This window comes from Malania oleifera, chromosome 8 (assembly GCF_029873635.1).
Source record: "Malania oleifera isolate guangnan ecotype guangnan chromosome 8, ASM2987363v1, whole genome shotgun sequence".
Taxonomy (NCBI): domain Eukaryota; kingdom Viridiplantae; phylum Streptophyta; class Magnoliopsida; order Santalales; family Ximeniaceae; genus Malania; species Malania oleifera.
In genome coordinates, this window is record NC_080424.1 from 13,981,364 (window position 1) to 13,993,486 (window position 12,123).

General features: G+C 36.1%; 2 protein-coding genes across 4 annotated transcripts in view; one reads left to right on the forward strand and one right to left on the reverse strand.

Annotated features, from left to right (window-relative positions):
• Window positions 1–8,086, forward strand: part of LOC131162322 (protein PARTING DANCERS) — a 50,683-nt gene extending 42,597 nt beyond the window's left edge. Inside the window, exons 2-9 of one of the 3 annotated variants that reach the window (XM_058118666.1) lie at window positions 291–412; window positions 514–602; window positions 667–762; window positions 860–954; window positions 6,446–6,486; window positions 6,573–6,656; window positions 7,716–7,871; window positions 7,993–8,086. In XM_058118666.1, coding sequence (XP_057974649.1) covers window positions 291–412; window positions 514–602; window positions 667–762; window positions 860–954; window positions 6,446–6,486; window positions 6,573–6,656; window positions 7,716–7,868 — 680 coding nt within the window. In that variant the 3' untranslated portion in view covers window positions 7,869–7,871; window positions 7,993–8,086. Of the gene's footprint in view, window positions 1–290; window positions 413–513; window positions 603–666; window positions 763–859; window positions 955–6,445; window positions 6,487–6,572; window positions 6,657–7,715 lie in introns of all 3 variants that reach the window. The other 2 variants (XM_058118665.1, XM_058118667.1) reach the window with 2 other exon arrangements.
• Window positions 8,087–11,275: 3,189 nt separating this feature from the next.
• Window positions 11,276–12,123, reverse strand: part of LOC131162323 (uncharacterized) — a 75,968-nt gene continuing 75,120 nt past the window's right edge. The window contains exon 13 of the mRNA XM_058118669.1: window positions 11,276–11,674. Coding sequence (XP_057974652.1) covers window positions 11,636–11,674 — 39 coding nt within the window. The 3' untranslated portion in view covers window positions 11,276–11,635. The remainder of the gene's footprint in view (window positions 11,675–12,123) is intronic.

Consider the following 12,123-nt stretch of genomic DNA (forward strand, 5'->3'; position numbering starts at 1 on the left):
GTGTCCAAGAGATTGGGTTCTGTTGAGTTTGATATGTCTTGAGACTCTTTACCTTGTTGCTAGGCTCAAGTTAAATTGACAATAAATCAATGTTCTTGATACTGAAGCTTGATGGATTTTACATACTGTAGAATGCGGATTGTAGCTATGTTTATTTCATTTCCTGTGTCTAGACTGATTTAAACATTATCTGTATTGAGTTGCATCAAACTTTGGACCAAACATTTTTTTTTTTTTTTTAAATTATCTATTCTTATGCTGGAGAAGTGATGGTTATTTATCACATGTAGGTGCTGGGGTTTGTATGATGAGCAAAAGATGGAGAGATGAACAACATCCATCCTTTATAAACTTCATTTCCTCTTTCCTAAATGCAAACTCTTTTCGGCTCAACTTGGTCCCAATTACCCCTGTAATTGTTTTCAAGTTTCAATTGCTAACTTTATTTACGAAGTTAGCCCATCTTTCAAGTTTCAAATTATTTATTTATTTTTATTTTGTTAATTTTGATAGGATTTCATTTTCAATTGTGGGGGTTTATCGGTGGCATTTGTTTTTGTGACAAACTGGGACTCTAGTAATATATCTTCTATATTTAATAGGTAATGTGGTTGTCATTGTTTGGATCTATTGCTTTATGCTTTGGTTGATATATGTTTTACACAGAGTTCAGATATTGAAGGGGCAGTTTGCAAATCTCTACATTGTTGTCACCATCCCAACTAAAGAGCAAAATGATTCTTTTGTTCGATCTTATTTCAAGTGAGTAATTGAGAATTAGCGTTCATGTCTAGAATAGGAGCTTCATAATCTATCTATCACTTTGAGAAATTTTGGTGTTGCTTTTATGTTATTGAAGGTACGGGATGGAACTTGGAAGGCCAACATTTGTGCCAGTTCAAGACTTAGAGATGGGCTTCGAGAAGATGGTGAAGATAGCTCATGCTCGTGGGGGTAAGACCCTGTTTTTTGAACTTGAACTGTGTTGAGTTGTAATGGAAACGGAGCCTTGTTGAGAGCCAGCTTTGATGTGTTGTAGTGTCAATGCTAATCACCAACTCATCTCATTGAATCACTTCATTGAACCTCATTACCATATTTCATTTATATCCATCCCCATCCATTTATATAAATGGAGATGCGTATGTGTGAAATTATATGTGAATGTGAGCATAATTGAGTTGAAGGAGAGAGAGAGAGAGAGAGAGAGAGAGAGAGAAAGATGTGTGTAAGAAAGAGTGAGTTGAGTTGAGTGGAGTGCAGTTGCCGCCTCCTCTTCTTGTATTTTTCTCCCAGTTTTAGTGAACTTTGGTGTGCTTCGTGGACGTAGGTCAGTTTGGACCGAACACGTTAAATTGGTGTTTATTTTGCTTGTTTATTTTTGCTTCTGGTATTATTGTTGCTCCTAGATCTCCAACAATTAGTATTAGAGCCAGATCGAAGCAAAACCGCAAGATCGGAGCCTCTGCCCAGTATCTCAAAATCAAGTTTTAAGCACACCAGCATGTTTCTCTCGACGAGATGAAGCCAACGGTGCAAATCGGAGCTCGAACGGAGGTCCCATGAGCCCACACGCGCATCCAAGAGTCCGCAACGTCTTCACATGCCACCAGACGCGCCCTTACGTGCCGATCAGCTCATGGCATGTGCTACAGCTTAAAGAGCTGACATCAGCGAGTTACTTGTTAGCGCCTTTTTAGTCATCCAATTAGCTACCACGTAAGCAGCTGAGACCCACTTGCCACATCAGCAACTGGGACCCACATTGCCACATCATCATCTGAGCCTCACTTTCCAGGTCATCAATAACGGCGTCAGCATATTCCATTAAGTTTAACGCAGTTTGACCAGGAAATTTGACCAGGCTTTTCAGAGCCATTTCAGGTCCGTTTTTCGAACGAGTAGAACCATCTTCAAGGTTTTCGGTCATTCCGGATCCAATAGTGTTGTCTGTTTGAGTTGATTTCATCTCTAGATAGGCGAATCGAGATGTCAAACGAAAAGAGCTCAAAGATCAAGATGTTTGATTGCATCAATTTTAGTTTCTGGAAGATGCAGATTGAGGACTACTTGTTTAGTAAGGAGTTGCATTTACCATTGAAGGAAAAGCCAGAATCCATGAAGAAGGATGAGTGGGAGTTGCTTAACTAAAAAGCTCTCGGAGCTGTCAGGATGACGCTGGCAAAGTTTGTTGCTTTCAGCATCAAGCACAAGAAAATCATCAAATCACTTATGGATGCGCTTTCCAACATCTACGAGCAGCTATCGGTCGCCAATAAGGTATACTTAATGAAAAAGTTATTTACCATGCACAAGCCCGCAAGTGAAAGTTTTAGTAAACATCTGAACAATTTTAATGAGCAGTTAGATCAACTCGCTTTAGTTGAAATCACATTTGACAGTGAAATCTGTGCCTTACTGAATTTTAGTCAGTTTCCTAAGAGTTGGAAAGGTATCGTTACTGCGATCAATAGCTCTGTAGGAAAATCAAAGCTGAAGTATGATGAGGTCATCAACATGATTTTGACGGAAGAGATCAAGATGCAGTCATACAATGCTTCCACTTCAAGTTCAGTCTTGAACGTGGAAAGACGAGGGAAAGATTCATGGAAAGGAAGCAAGCATGGATGATCAAATAATCACGGTAGGTATAGGACCAGGCGGTCCAGATCCAAAAATCTCAGAGGTTCTCAGGGCACAAAGAATTTTGAGTGCTCTATGGAAAGATCGGGCATTGTAGAAATTAGTGCAAAGGTCCAAGGAAAGAGTATGAGGTGAAGACAAAAGCAAATGTCGCTTCAGAAAAATGTGATATGTTGATATGCTCTTTGGAGATTAAGAAAGAGTCTTGGGTCTTAGACTCTGGAGTCTCATTTCATGCCACTTGCAGTAGAGATTGCCTAAATGAGTATACACCAGGTCATTTTGGTAATGTATACCTTGGCAATGATCAATCTTGCGACATAGCCGGCAAAGGAATTGTGAAGATTAAGATGAACGGGTCAATATGGAAGCTGAAGGATGTTAGATATATTTCAGACCTAAGAAAGAACTTGATCTCAGTTGGACAATTGGTAGATGAGGGATACACCACAACAGTCATTGATGATGAATGGAAGATATCAAAGGGTGCACTGATGATTACACGAGATAAGAAAAGTGGAACACTTTATGTGACCTCTAATGTCTGCATGTCTATTTCAGTTGCTACAGGAAATGAAGATAGCAACATTTGGCACCAACGACTTGGTCACATAAGCGAGAAGGGACTCAGGGTGATGCACTCAAAGGGAAAATTGAGTGATCTAGTCAGTAAAGATTGACATGTGCGAGAATTGCATACTCGGGAAATAGAAGAGGGTCAGTTTCCAGACATACACCCGTACCCCAAAGAAGGAGAGACTTGAACTAGTCCATTCAGATGTATGGGGACCGACGACCGTCTCATCCACAGGCGGAAGGAATTACTTTGTGACATTTATTGACGATCATTCTCGGAAGATATGGGTTTACTTTCTGAAATATAGATTAGATGTCTTTTATGCTTTCAAGATATGGAAAGCAATGGTTGAAAATAAAATTGGTTTAAAAATCAAGAAGTTGAGAACCGACAATGGTGGTGAGTATGAAGACATCAGGTTCAAGAAATTCTGCTATGAGCATGATATCGGGATGAAAAGAACTATGCTAGGTACGCCCAAGCACAATGGCGTAGCCGAGTGGATGAATCGATTGTTGACTGAAAAAGCTAAAAGCATGCGTATGCAGTCAAGCCTACCAAAGTAATTCTAGGCAGAGGCGGCCAACACAGCAACATACTTGATTAACAGGATTCTATCAGTACCATTGGACCACAGATTACCAGAAGAAGTATGTAGCGGAAAAGAGGTAAGACTTTCACATTTGAAAGTTTTTGGTTGTGTTGCATATGTGCATGTTAGTGATCATATTAGAAACGAGCTTGATCCAAAGTCCTAGAATTGCACCTTTGTTGGCTGCAGTGAAGATGAGTATGGGTATCGCATTTGGGATGATGAAAACAAGAAGGTAATTAGAAGCAAAGACGTGATCTTCAATGAAAAAGTGATGTACAAGGACAGACACCCGACAGAACCCACAGAACCAGTTCAGAATGGAACAACCTATGTAGACTTGGATGATGTCCTAGAAGGTGTTGGGACACAAAATAAAAACATCGAGAATCCTCAAGCGGAGGAGACAACAGCAAAGCACCAAGAATCCTCAGGCGGAGGAACCTATGGAGCAGATCGTCGCACCACCGTCTCCTACTCTAGCTCCGAAGCTTAGTAGATCTTCTCGGTTGTATGTACCAAATAAGAGGTATATGAATTATTTACTTCTTACGAATGGAGGAAAACCCAAATACTATGATGAAGCATGTCAGGCGGGAGATTCGAGCAAGTGGGAGCTTGTGATGAAATACGAGATGAAGTCTCTCACCTCCAACAAAACGTGGGAACTAGTTAAGTTGCCCAAAGGTAAGAAGGCTCTTCACAACTTGGTGTATAAGATCAAAGAGGAGCATGATGGTTCCAAGAGTTACAAAGCCCGGTTGGTAGTCAAAGTCTTCGAACAGAAGGAAGGAATCAACTACACTGACATCTTTGCACTAGTTGTGAAGTTAACAACCATCAGATCAATCTTGAGCATTGTTGCCTCAGAGGGCCTACATCTCAAGCAGTTGGATATGAAAACGGCATTTCTTCACGGTGATCTAGATGAGGAGATTTACATGCACTAGCCAGAAGGATTCTCAGTGAAAGGTAAAGAGAATCTTGTGTGTAGATTGAAGAAGAACTTGTACAGTCTCAAACAAGCTCCCAAACAATGGTATCGAAAATTTGACAGCTTTATGCACAGGAAATATTTTCAGAAGTGCAATGCCGACCATTATTGCTACTTTAAGAGATATCAGTCTAGCTATATCATTCTATTGCTATATGTTGATGACATGCTAGTCGCAGGACCAAATATAGAAGAGATCAGAAAATTGAAGCAACAATTGTTAGAAGAGTTTGACATGAAGGACTTGGGACCAACAAAACAGATACTTGGGATGCGGATCTCCAGAGATAAGTAACAAGGATCGTTGAGGTTATCTCAGTCAGAGTATATTAGTTGTGTTTTATAGAGATTCAACATGAGCAGCGCCAAAGCAGTAAATGCACCATTGGCCGATCATTTCCGCCTCTCCAAGGATCAAGCTCCTCAGACAGATGAAGAGAAGGATTTCATGGCTAAGGTACCTTACGCCTCAGCCATTGGAAGTCTAGTTATGTCATGGTTTGTATCAGACCAGACATTGATCAAGCAATGGGAGCTGTCAAGAAGTTCATGTCAAATCCAAGGTAGAATCACTGGGAAGTAATGAAGCAGATCTTGAGATACCTACGTGGCACTATTGATAAGTGCCTATGTTTCGGCAAAGGAGACTTGAAAATTCAAGGGTATGTTGATGCTGATTTTGCTGGTGAAATTGATCACCGCAAAAGCACCACCAGATATGTGTTCACTGTTGGCACAACAACTGTTAGTTGGATGTCACAGATACAAAAGATTATTATCCTATCGACTACAGAAACTGAGTACGTAGCAGTGACAGAAGTCAGCAAAGAGATGATTTGGCTTCAAGGTTTGTTAACAAAGTTCAGAATAAAGCAGGTGAGAAATGTTTTACACAGTGACAGTCAGAGTGCGATACATCTGGCAAAGAACTCTATATTTCATTCCAAAACCAAACACATTGGACTACGTTATCACTTCGTTAGATCTCTATTAGAGGATGGAGTGTTGACACTTGAAAAAATCCAAGGTAGCAGTTTTCTAGCAGATATGCTGACAAAGGTGGTGACTACGAAGAAGCTGAAGTTGTGCTCAACTTCAGTTGGTCTTTATGCTTAAAGATAGATTTGAGCGCATCATTTACCTATATACCAGTTGAGATGGTGTCTCCGTCTCCAAGTGGGAGATTGTTGAGCTGTAATGAAAACGGAGCCTTGATGAGAGCTAACTTTGATGTGCTGTAGTGTTGGTGCTAATCACCAACTCATCTCATTGAATCACCTCATTGAACCTCATTACCATCTTCCATTTATATCCATCCCCATCCATCTATATAAATGGAGATGTGTGTGCGTGAAATTATATGTGAATGTGAGCATAATTGAGTGGAAGGTGTGAGAGAGAGAGAGGTGTGAGAAAGAGTGAGTTGAGTTGAGTGGAGTGCAGTTACTTCCTCTTGTATTTTTTTCTCAGTTTTAGTGAAGTTTGGTGTATTCCATGGACGTAGGTCAGTTTGGACCGACCCACTTTAAATCTTGGTGTTATTTTTTTTGTTTATTTTTGCTTGTGGTATTATTGTTGCTCCTAGATCTCCAACAATCTGTTCTTTCAAATACGCCTTTTGCCTAACTCTGTATTGTAGAATGTAAGCGGCATGATGTCATGTCCAAATTGAAGGCTGAGGTCAGTTGGTTGAACTTATTCTTATGTTTCTTTCTCTCTATTTCTGTTTCTAGAGTCAGCTAAATGCATGTCATGTTGTTGTTTAGAGAGAGAACTTAGTGCAAGGGATGGATGCTTTTCTTAAAGTGCTGACGACCATACCCGGCATTGATTCCCATGATGCAAACATGGTAATAGCATTCATTGTTGATTTTTTTTTTCTTTCACTTGAATTTGTGATTGTCTGCTTTATAATTAATGTAGACATTTTTTTTTTGGACTTCTTTTAAAGCCTCAATTGCAAGTTTCTCTTTTTCAAGCACATGTAAATTGATATTACATTTATAATTCAATAATCTACTCATTGTTCATTAATACAGAAAATATCATGAAACATTCCAATTTAATTGTGAAGTTCCAAGATACCTTCGGTAACTTAGAATTAGAATTCAAGCTTCTTCTTCTTCTTCTTCTTTTATTTTTTATTTTTTTACACTACTCTGCCCTCAATTTCTGCTGAAAGACCCTCAAAAAAGAGCAATTTGTTTTCATTTCTAGATGATTTTGTCGCAACAATAGCTTCCTGTCTTTGTGATATCTTTCTATAGTTTTCAAATTTCAAATTAATTTTTCAAACTTCTAACTTCTTATGGTTTTAATAGGAAAAATGAGGGCATGTGAGAAAATTAGGTCTGCCTTTTTTGTATTCATATGTCCTTGTTTTATTTGCATTTCAGATTTACCAATTGTTTAGTCTCACCATCATCCTGTGTTGGGAAGCATGAAATTTGGACCTTGAATTTGGATTTTTACTGATTTGAACAAAACATAGTACAAAATCGTATGGATTTTCAACCAAATCCATGCAAATCCAAATCCAAACCTCGAAATCTAAGCTCCCAAACAATTCCTTCAAGGTTCATTTTTAGTGTTAAATTAATTCAATCCCAATATTACAGTTGTAAAAATCTTTCTAATCACATGAAGTGGACATCATGAAAAAAAGTGTAAGGGATAACTTATAAAAGTCTATTTTCGCACATCCAAGTATTGTGACAATAATTATTGAGTTGCAACATTTCCCAATGAATGATAAAGTTGACATTATTGCAAAAAACTGTGGTGTCCAAAAAGTGGCATTAGCGAGAATTTGGATTCTCACCTGTGTAGGGTGATCTTATTTGCTTCATAAACTCAAGAGTGATCCTACTTGCTTCACAAACTAGCATCTTGATCTTCTCTTTTAACAGCTCAACCAAGCAATTGGTTCGATTGAAGCAATAGCCAAGGCATCAAAAGAATGTATTTTGGAATGTACAGACCTCTCAGCTGAGAAGGCAGAGAAGATCGCAAGGTTTTTCAGAGATCCAAAGTTTTACCTTAGCACCAAAACCATGGGATAAACAGTTATGAGCTTGATGACAGATGTTTTCTCTTGATAAATCTCTTGAGCTGCACATGGTTCATGATTTCTCCCATTGGGACAGGTGTTTTAATACTGATGCTATGTTTCATTTTATCTTGTAGGATTTCTCACATTGGGATAGGTGTTTTAATACTGATGTATGTTTCATTTTACTTCAGCTTTGTATATATAAAAAAAGAACATAAACTTTGCCAACGAGCATTTCCATGAGAAGGCAATTAACATCCCCCCATCCCCTTGGGCACCCGTTTTGATCGTATATGAAATCAGAACTGATTACTTTGCTTCCCCCCCTCCCTCAACCCCCAAATAAAATAAACAAAGAAAAATGCAGAGACATCATACCCTTTATTTTCTACACAAGCACCAGCTTTCATCGATGCCATGGACGAAATGACGAATCATGAGAAGAGGAGGGTGAGCTTTGAACTTCCAATGGCTTTTCCCTTTCTTATTTTCTAACTAGTAGGATTGCCTTACTGTATATGCAGATTTGAAAAAAAAGGGGTTCAAAACTATGATTTGTGGAAGATTCAAGAGTTGCTGCATGCTACTAGTATGAATTAGCAGCGTGTTTTGGAAAAACCATGGATTGAAGTGTATACTCTGCTTCGATCCTTTTTCTGCTGATCACATGCTCCATCCTCAAAGTAACATTTCTTGAGTTTCTTGGCCAAACATGAAGGCAGAGTGATCATGAATTCTTGTTTATGCATTTGTAGAATGAATTTTTAACCTGTGCATGTAAATTTATTAAAATAAATAAATAAATAAATAAAATTGAACATCGTGTTGTTGTTGGCACACCTTATCTGACGTAAATAAGACAATTCTTATCTTTTAATCACATGAGATGGGATAATACAAGAATTCTGCTACCATTTATCTCCAAGCAAATCAAAACACAATATCAATCATTTACCTATTTTATGTTATTTTGAGATATCATATCCCATCATGGATGTGTTTGGAAGCATATGTATGTATACACGGTTTTGAATTTGAATTTGGATGAATTTCAAACTAATTTATATTATATTTTATTTAAATTTACGTAAATTTTTACTACAATTATGCATTACATATTAAAATTCAAGTATAAGGTGTGAATTTCAGGTTTCCAACATGGTTTGGTGAATTTCTATTTGTTGAAATTTGGAGAATGATGTAAGTAATGCAGTTTTTGGCCACTCTATTACGTGAGAAATTGTATCAAAAGAGGCCTTGAGAGACGGAAAAAAATAAATGTCTCACAGGAGAAAATAAAAAGCGTGATCAAACAATGTGATTTATAGGACCTTTATCATAAAAAATAGTGTGATCAAATAGTTCTTTTTATACGTCATTAATTTGGCTTCGTAATAGGTTTGCAAATTGCAATCAAGTCTTTAATATGCTTAAACTTGACCTGTTTAATAGATGAGCCTTTAAAATTGAGCTCTAGCTAGACTCATTAATTAAACAAGTAGAGTTCAACCTTATTTTTGTTTGGCTTATTTATTAATCACGCTTAAAATAAGCCTAAACAAACCATGACTAGATTTGTTAAAATTTTGAATATATATTAATATGTAGACAAACAAATAATCCAGTTTATTTAAAATTTAAGTTTAATATTTTGATTTTTATTTTACTATCTTGTATCATAAAATTTTTTTAAAAGGTAGACATGCGATTAGTGATAACTAAAGAGAAAATACTTTTATGTGTCTCTGTGTACGTACGTAAAATAATGTCAATTTAAAGTAAATTCTAATAAAATATATAAATCAATGAGCTTCCTAACAAGAGAATAGATACATCTATCTCTTATCCCTTTCAATAAAAAGTTCATGAGCTTACTTCATTGATTAAGGGTTAAGTCTATTATTTAAGCTTTTAAATAATCCGAGTTACAAGTCAATTAAATGATTCGGGTTTTGTTAGATTTGTTGTGGTTTTGGTGCGTGAGCTGGTTTTGTTAGTTATTTGTAAATCTCTTGTGACTTATTTGTAACCACGATTTTCTTCCGCAAGTAAGGGCTATTAATAAAGTTGGGGTTTTCAAAAAAAAAAAAATTCAAGTTACAAGTCAATTAAATGAGTTGGCTTGCAAGTTTAGCAAGCCAAACATCATTTGGCACAAGTTTGGTGTTAGGTAGTGACAATGTAATGGGGAAAATGGGGAGAGAGATACTAGTATAATTGTGTTCTCCAGGAATTTAGAATGAATATATGATTATTTGTGTTAACGTTTGTACGGTTATTCTCTTGAATTTGAATAATACAAGTAGTTCTTTTCATTATGGTGTTTTGTTGCCTTGGATTGCGATATCCTTAATTGTTATAGCCTTATTCTGTGCATGTGAATATATTGGTCGTGTGATATCGTATTCTTCCTCATTTTTCTTGAGTATTGAGACTCACCTCGTGCTCGTGTTTGCAAGCTTGAAAGTGTGAGATTTGGCTGACTTGTCGAGGGCTCTCAACGAGTGTCACATGACCCTTACTTGAGTCCCATTTTGGGAGTCCATGACACTTGGCTTGTTGAGTTTTCAACTTCAAAAATTTTCTTAGATTTGGCTCATTTATCTTAGCGAACGAGATCAAACAAGCTACTATAGAGTCGAGCATCGAACTTCACTCATTTGCAGCCTTGTTTTGTACATAATAATAATAATAATAATAATAATAATAATAATAATTAACCATCACTTTGAATTCAGAATGTTGATAAAAAAAAAAATTACATTTGGTTAACAAAATTTTATCTTTAAAAAGTTAGCATTTAATTTGTTTTTTTAAGAAATTTTTTTTTTAAAACTATATATTTGGAACTTTTAAAATAAAAGCTTAGGCCCAGTTTAGTTGTTTTTTTATTTTAATTCAATAAAAAATGATAAAATAAAAAAGTTAATTAATTTTTCATTTTTACAATATTAAATTAACAATAATAAACAATTTTACTACTATTTACTTGTGAAATTTATTTTATTTTTATTTTTTAAATAACAACAAAAAATGCTACTTTGTTTCACAATTTTTTAAATTTATATAAAATGTTGAAAATTTACTAGAGTTCTAACTCTTACTTTGCGTACGTTAGCATAAAATTCAAATCGTAAACTTTAACTAATCTGAACTAACATATAATTTGCTCTAAATTCACAAATTCCAAATTCAAGTCCCAAAATCCATGATTCTAAACATTGTCCATATAAGTCAGCCCATGCAAGCAAGGGTATAAAGTTCGACCAATAATCAGAATCATTTGTTTGATACACAAGAATAAATAGAATAGAATTAATTTTTACAATTTTATATATTTTTCATATAATTTTTAATTACATTCCATTTATGTACCAAAGATAGGGTTGCATGCATTAAACAAATCAAAGATTATCATTGATCAATACATAAACTAATTTATTAACATCGATGAAAACAGTATCATAACAAGCTTGTGCAAGTTCAAGCATGAGACAAACTGTGAAACACACCTGGATCCTAGGCCAAGTGGTATCAAGTGGGATAGATAATGGGGTGTGGTCACTTGTCAGGGATGTGGTCAGTTTAAAATTTTGTGACCAAAAAAAAAAAAAAAAAATATGAGATTAATCCCACCAAAAATATTATAGATTAGCCAGCATATGTTATTCAATGTCTTTGCATTCTGAATCTAACCAAGGTTCAGAAGCTCTTAAAGAACAGCATCCTTCCATGACCTTGGCAAGACTCCCATTTCTGCACTTTCAAATTCCTAGTTCAATGTTGTGGCTGCGATGGCGGGAGGAGTCCCGGTATCTGCAATGCATTTCAGATAGATAACAAATGATATTTCAGGGGAATGCTGGCTCAAATTTCAGCTTATTTTACAGGGTTAAATATGAAAAAGAATTCAAGAAACTGTTTTTTTTTTTTTTAATGATGAGTAAAAACTTAGTCTATTGAAATAGAAAAATTGAACGATCCAAAGTCCAAAGGGGTGTGATCAGGGGTAAATATGCTGGAATGTGTCAATAGGTTTCAAAAGGTATTAATCTAGTCACTGGGCATTTTTAGATAAATTCCAAGAGACTATCCCCTTGCAAAAGAAAAAAAATCAGAGAGAGCGGTATCATGAAGAATAAAGACTAGATAAAGACTATAGGGAGAGCAATAGCCAAAGTCATCTAGCCAACTTCTCAGAACTCACATGAGTAATATTAACACCAACTTTAGCATCCCACCCATTTTGTAGTAGACCAAATTTA